This window comes from Montipora capricornis, chromosome 14 (genome assembly GCF_036669925.1).
Source record: "Montipora capricornis isolate CH-2021 chromosome 14, ASM3666992v2, whole genome shotgun sequence".
NCBI classification, from domain to species: domain Eukaryota; kingdom Metazoa; phylum Cnidaria; class Anthozoa; order Scleractinia; family Acroporidae; genus Montipora; species Montipora capricornis.
Window position 1 is genome coordinate 14,546,996 of NC_090896.1, and position 7,346 is coordinate 14,554,341.

Here is a 7,346-nt window from a genome sequence, read left to right on the forward strand (position 1 = left end):
GACACTAGTTGTCTATTAAAAGAGAATAGTGCTTTTAGAGACCTGTAGAACACTAAACAACTTCAATAGCCTGCGTAGCAGCCGTTTCCTTTCCTTTTCCAGGCGGAGATAGAACAAGCGAGCGAGCGCCTGGCATGAGCAAAAAAATATAGAGAAGTGGGGACGGGGTGAGTGAGAGGGGGGACGGGGTGGGGAGGAAAGGAATCGCCTGCAATCAATCCCAAACATTTTACCGAACTCCGTTCTCCCACAAACGGGGAGCAATAGCGCAATTTGCTTGGTTAGGAGCCCGTCAATCAGAAAGTGACATGAAAAATGTGACATTGGTGCATAATCGACATTCGGAATACAGAACAACAAACATAATCAAAAATATGGCTGAGTCCGTGGAAGCTTTCGAATTTTCTCTTCAGGAAATGTTAAAAGATCTTTCTGAAAACGGTAAACAGATTGATCTCAAACTGGAGCAACAAGCTGCCATAAAGAGTTTAGTCCATGGACAGGATGTCCTCGCAATTTTGCCAACTGGTTTTGGCAAAAGCGCTATCTATCAAATACTCAAGGGAGTTAAGGAGAAGATGTCAAAAGATTGTGCCTGTGTTCTGGTGATTTGTCCGCTTCGAAGCTTGATTGAAGATCAGATAAAGGAGGCGAAATCCATGGGCCTCACAGCGAATTCATTGCCAGAAGCTTCCCTTGCAGATGTGCAAGTGGGTAAATTCCAGTTATTGTTCTCGTCTGCGGAAAATACGCTGGACAAAGAGTTCCTTGAAATCTTAAAAAAGAATTCGAGATTCCAAAGCTCTCTTGCCGCAATCGTCGTTGACGAGTCGCATGCAGTGGAGACCTGGACTGGAAAGAGGTATATTATCAAGCTATTGTAGTAACCTTTGCCACCTATTTGTTTAGGGCGAGAGTTTAACATGTTAACTGCGGTTTCGCTTTAGATCTTTTTGTCGATTACCAGCTCCTACATTGTATTTTTTTCATTTACAGGAATAAGAAGCTAGGAAAGCAAAGTGCTTATGTGTTCCGAGAAGCATTTGGAAGGCTGTCCATATTGCGATCCTTTTTTAAGCAAGGTGAGGAAAAAATTTCGTCAGGATTTTATCATAATTTGTGTTTGGACCACATCGACCGTTCATATCTACTCTAGAGTGCGGGAAAATTCCCACATGTAAGAGCCAAGTGATTTCTGAACCTACAGGCTGAAATCTGGCAAAGGAAAATAGTTTCTCATACAAAAAACACTCCACGTTTGATGGTCTAAATTCTGAATTTTGTGTGCGATGACAAAACGTTGTTGATAGGCTTCATTGTGTTTGCCCTAACTTACATTTTGGGAGGTTTTCACTAGAAATATGCTTTCCATAAAGCTACAGTGCAATATGGATGATTTAGACTCTAAATCTATTATAAAATAAAAAAATAATTATATTTCGATGTTCTTCTTGGACCTTTATGGAACCTAATCAGTCTGAATTTTGAAAACTATTAATACCTTAAAATATACGAAGCTGTTCCGCCCGACCTCAAGAAATCTAGGTTCTTATATGCAGATTTTCACTGGATATTATAATTATTCTTTTTCATGTGAGCAGTATAAGGTACTCAAGGGTTCTTCCTTGTCGTTACCCATAAACAAATTGAGTGAAATACTATGCTCTATTTTAGTATTAATATTAACTGTTAGTATATACCACACAAGTGGATAGTACTTTTTGGGCACGCTGATTGGCTAGCTCGGAGGTAAGGAGGATGACAACATTACAACCATACCTCCACTTCTGTGAATAATTGTCAACTGCTGCTTTATTTTAGGGACACCCATTGCTGCACTTACTGGGGCAGCTGACCATAGCACACAGGCCACCATAAAAAATTTACTTTGCCTTCAACCAGATGCTCTTACTGTCCTTGTGAGCCCGAACAGAGAAAATTTGCGATTTTCAGTCAAGAAAGTGAAAAAGGGCGAAATGTTCCAGCAGCTGCAATGGCTAGTAGATTTGGTGTTGAATAAAGGTACACAGTGTCCCAAAACCATAATCTTCTGCAACACCTTAAGTCAAATTGCCAGTGTTGTTAATTACCTGATGATGAAGCTTGGCAATGCAATTTACTCTGGAGACAAGGAAAGCAAAAACTGTCTGATTGGGATCTACCATTCAAATTCGTGGCCAGCGAGTAAAGAAAGATTGGTGGCATCATTTAAAGAAAATGGAGTGAAGCGTATTGTGGTGGCTACAAGTGCCCTTAGCATGGGTATAAACTTTCCCGACATATGTTATGTTATTAACTGGGGTCCAGCAAGAACCATCCTAGATCAGCTACAGCAAGCGGCGAGAGCTGGGAGGGATGGTTTGCAATCCCACATTGTGGTCTTTTATCATGGGCAGCAACTTGGCCCCTGTGAAAAACAGGTCAAGGAGTTTGTTCGTGCTCAAGGTTGCTACAGGGTATCTGCATTCCAATCTCTGGACAATTCGATTGTGCCACAGCAACCACTTCATGGGTGCTGCAGCTACTGCAGCTCAAATTGTCAATGTGGTGGTACTAAATGTGATGATGAAATTTTGCCATTTGAAATAGTTAGTGAAAGTTGTGAAGTGGAGAAACATCCTCACAAGAGGTCAGTTACAAATGACAAACATGATGTAAAGGTTGCATTGATGGAAGTTCTAAGTCAATCAATTGAACTTTGCTCAATAGACTGCACTTCTACACATGGCTTTTCACCTCAACTTGTTGATGACATTTCCAACCATTGTGCCATAATTTTTTCTGTTAAAGACATAACAGAAAACTCTCCTGTTTTTTCTCTGAAGGACGCAATAAAGATTTTAGAGGTGCTGCAAGAGATTTTCTTTGACATTCCCAACTTTGAGGACACCATTGCTTTCTTCAACAACAAGGAGCAATTCCCAACTTTATTGCCTTTAGATGTAAATAATTTGGACTTTGACATTGATTTTTCAGACTCTTCTTCTGACAGTGACTGTGACCAATACAATTAATCTGCTAAGTTATTTTTGCAATATTATAATAATAATAATAATAATAATAATAATAATGTTAATCATGTGTATGTGTATGAGTAACAGTATTTATTACAAAGCCCCTATTCTCATTTATATTACGTGTACATCTAAGTTCAGTTCTTTAAATTGTATCATGTACAATGAATTATGTATGTAATAACATGGGTGGCAAACTATTCGTTAATTTTGGCGTAAAATTTCAGCGTTAATTTATAATTTCACATGTGAAATTACATTATTCCCATGGCAACTTTTCATATAGTGCTAAAATGGCGTCCAGGTTTGAAAATTAAGGAGTAATTTGGCACCCATGTTATTAATAGCTAATCAAATGGTACATTAGTACACCATATACCTCTCCACCATGAATGCCCTGAAATTATAGTATACAGATGGATCCTTCATAATCTTGAACTTATGGCATGTAAAACACAGGCAGAACAATACAAGGTTAAGAAAAAGTTGGTTTTCAATTTTCCCTGTAGCGTAACCCTCACTTTTCCAATTTCACAGTTACTGCAGCTGTTACACTGTCACTACGAAATGGACTATTCTTTTTCTTGATAAATTGATCCCCAGAGCTGAAGATGCTCTTTCATCCACTTATGAAGGTCTCGGAAATCAAGCTTCTTTAAGAGATTTCTTTCAAATTTAGGAAATGATGGATATCCCTCTCTACCTTCCTGCTTATGGAAGGCCTCAACCTCCATCACGTCACTTGTTATCTGCTCAACTGCTTCCACTTCCTTAGGGCATGCCCTGTGGCTGGTCCGCTTATTTTTATTGCAGTCACGATCAACAGAGGTCTGTATTAACCTCATGGACTCCAGGCAGCCTGCAGTGCGTTCAGCATTATTTTCAGCTAAATTTGGTCCCAGTGCAACCCAGGTAACCTTGAGATCTTTGTTTTGAAATTCTTTTTCAAGATCTAAGGGTATATTCTTCCCCTTACCTCCACTCCTATTGAAAAATCGGTTCCACTTAAGTCTAAAAGCTTAGAACTTGGAAAGGATTGCAATGCACTTAACTAAGTAAAGAAGCACAATGTAGGCATATTTGAAATGGCCATTACATTTGTAGATTAAAAGAGCTAATTTATAGAGGTTAAACAACCTGTGGCCATCTCCTTCTTTGATAGCATCACTGAACTCAAACAATATGAAACCAAAAGCAAGTTTTGCACTGTGATAATTAAATAAAAAATCTTCATTTGATTCTTTGGGTGGTCCATCACTGGCTTCATCCCCAAAGGCTTTTTGATGCTGCTGAAGTTCATGGCTATAAAAAAATTTCAAATCATTGTTCATTCAATTATCTCAGTAAACAGAGTCTCTGAGGAAGTTCTGCTATCACCTTGCTATGAAATCAATGGTATAAGCAAAACCACTGCTGATATTTTACTTAAAAACTTTAAGAAGTACTTTGCAGCATGAGATTGACCTTTGGTAATCACTTTCCCAATTTTTACAGCGTTTTCCTTCTGTTTTGATACTGCCAAGAACATTTTATCCCAATCACTTACATAGTTGAAATATTTAAGCCAAGGAAATAAAAATTCCAACCTGAATTGAACTGTTTGATTGAAGGGCTGAAAATGTTTGCCTGACAGAATGGAAGAAATCATGTAACAAATGAAACTAATTTATACATTTCTGAAACAATATTTTAGTATTTTTAAATCAAAGATGGGTACAATCTTCATCAAGATACCTCTTTCTGGTTTGCTTTGTCTTGAAAACCTCTCCACATCTTATGCGGCAAAAGAAATAGCCGAGTTGATCTCTATCATCGTGACCACTATCAAAGGACAAATTGTGAGATGAAACTTCATGCCTGTGGACAAATGCATTAATGCATGTGTTATGAATCACAAATTGTTATTGATAAAAATCAATTTCAGAATTACGGTGCAGGACTCCTTGAGGTCTCCTCACAAATTAGCATTAAAGGTCTTTCGGAGCAATATGAAGGATTCCACTGGTCTAAAATTAATAATAAGGCACTTTGTGATATTTAACACAAGTAAAGTTAGTACATGCCCTGCAACTATAGTGTAAAAAATTGATATTAGTTTACTAATAGTACGTCCTGGAAAATAGCTGTGAAACATGACATATCAGCTGCTTGTTTTTTCCATCTTGAGTTAAGTATTGTACTGTAAAGTCTGCAAAATGTATAAGAAGAACACTTTAGTACCTAACTCGTCCAGAGTGATAGGCGTATGTTCTATCACAATTTTCAAAGCGGCACTTAAAAGGAGCTTCCCGCATTGCGTTATCTAGCTGTTGGGTTTGGTCCACTAGAGCATTAATTTCTCTAATGTCAAACACAAACTTCTTGACAAGTTGCTGACAAATCTCTATCAGCCACTTTCCCCTGCTTGCCTTCAGTTCTGACGTGTGTGGTAGGTTGATTTGGGGTGTATCTAAATAAGCAATAGCAGCTCATACGTTCACAATGAAGATATTCAAGAAAATACCCATAGCCCAATATGGTGGCATCAGTGTTTTATCCACTTCTTACTTGAATTCCCATAAAGCCATCTCAAATTTATCTTGGAATTCAAACATGTAACCTGTGTTGACATTTATAACTACATTAATATTTACCACTTTCAATTTTTTAGGGTTCAAATATAGAAAACAACTTTGTCTAATTTAAAAACCTAGTATCCAGTCATGAGTGGATGGGACATGAAGAACAAAAATGGATCTCACACGTTCTGTGTCCTCACCTACAGTCATTATCTGCACAATGTTTTATCACAGAGATGTCAAACCTTTAATAGTTTTCATCCCTGTCATCTCCATGAAAGCTGCACACACATGGGCTTCAAACTCTCTCGCGTGGAACTCACTGTATTCATTATAGTGGTTCTCTACACCTTTAGCGGCATTGGTTTTTCCCGTTCGGTTCATGCTCGCTCGTGTCGTTCCTTTCTCAGCAACAGAAGAATGGTCAACAAAATGTATTAAATTCAGTCTGCAGTACAAACAATGTAACAAGTCATTAGACTTCATAAATGTACATCAAACAAAAGAACATAACTAGCCTAAATGATTTCCTTTTCAAGACCAGGAGCCCAGTCAAGACCCATTCCACTTGATATTATCTCATTACTGGTTCAAATAGCTACATACTAACTAATTAACGTAAATTTCCTCAGAATTCAATGCAGGAAGGGAGGAGTTAAGAAATATATTCTATTAATATTCGAAATATTTTCTATTTGCAGTCATGCTTTTTTGTTACCTTTTGCAAGGGATAAAAAGCCACTCACCTTGTAGAGTGTCATTTTGGCATGCCAGTCAGCATGTTCATGACCAATGCCTTCCAGTCGTTCGTACTCATCTATTCCATCTCTTATGGTCCATGCAGTATTTGTGGCTCTCTCCTCAAACAGTTGATCCCCATGGAGAGGGACACTTTCAAGAATGACCTTTTGGGTTTCTGTCTGGCACGGAACAAATTTGTTTGTTTGTGTACAAGGAGCTGTGCCATGTCACCAGCAACATTGGGATTGAGAAATTCCATTGACAACATGCACTGAAAAACGAAAAGTTGATTTACAAGAAAGTTGATGTTTCTTCAAAACTAGAAAAAAAGCAAAAAATATATGTTTTTCAAACAAAAGTTCTACAAGGACTGATCCTTGCTACTCCCATAAGGGAGAGTGGGTGAAGGGGTGTGGAAGGCAGGGCCATTCATTCATTCAGATTTGTTGATGTGTGGAAGATTCAGTTGTACAAATTGACTACACCTTATACCCTTCGTTATTAAGGTACGGTGAAAATGGAAATAACAAAAAAAAACAAATATTTTGCCTAACAATATTAAATTAAAATGTTACCCAAAAACATAATGTAGCATGAACATACTTACAGTGTCAGATTTCTTGGACATTTCTTCAGACTACTCATGGGGAATGTGACGAATTACCACATCACTCATACATTTCAGAGAAGGTAAGTACTTTGTGATTATTCTACTTGCAAGAATAGCCCAATTTTGAAGAAAATTGGCTTGTACATCTTTATCTGGCAGTAACTCAATGAGTTGGACATCATCCACACTCTTTTGATTTATGTGCTTCTCAAGGGTGGGGTCTTGCACCCTATCTAGAATTGCATACTGGTGTGTCCAGTGAATTGAACGATTTGTGTGTTCCTTACTTTGTATTCTGGCATGTGTCTCATGATCAATGTTATCACCAACCAGTCTTTTAAAAGAAATAGAACATGTACATCATCAGTTTAAATGGTCTGTACCATTAATAGTGTGACAGCAGTGTTATTTACACGTTCTAAA

At 37.9% G+C, this 7,346-nt stretch overlaps 1 protein-coding gene across 1 annotated transcript; it reads left to right on the forward strand.

The window, feature by feature from the left end:
- Positions 1 to 374: 374 nt before the first annotated feature.
- On the forward strand, positions 375 to 3,014 carry LOC138031475 (ATP-dependent DNA helicase RecQ-like). Its single transcript, XM_068879162.1, has 3 exons — positions 375 to 862; positions 997 to 1,082; positions 1,822 to 3,014. The coding sequence occupies exons 1-3, from the start codon at positions 375 to 377 to the stop codon at positions 3,012 to 3,014; spliced, it is 1,767 nt and encodes a 588-aa protein (XP_068735263.1).
- The last annotated feature ends 4,332 nt before the right edge of the window (positions 3,015 to 7,346 follow it).

Coding starts and splice junctions, on each gene's coding strand:
- LOC138031475 (XM_068879162.1), top strand. CDS start 375: ATGGCTGAGTCCGTGGAAGCTTTCGAATTTTCTCTTCAGGAAATGTTA. Junction 863..996: donor GAGACCTGGACTGGAAAGAG/GTATATTATCAA, acceptor TTTCATTTACAG/GAATAAGAAGCTAGGAAAGC. Junction 1,083..1,821: donor GCGATCCTTTTTTAAGCAAG/GTGAGGAAAAAA, acceptor GCTTTATTTTAG/GGACACCCATTGCTGCACTT.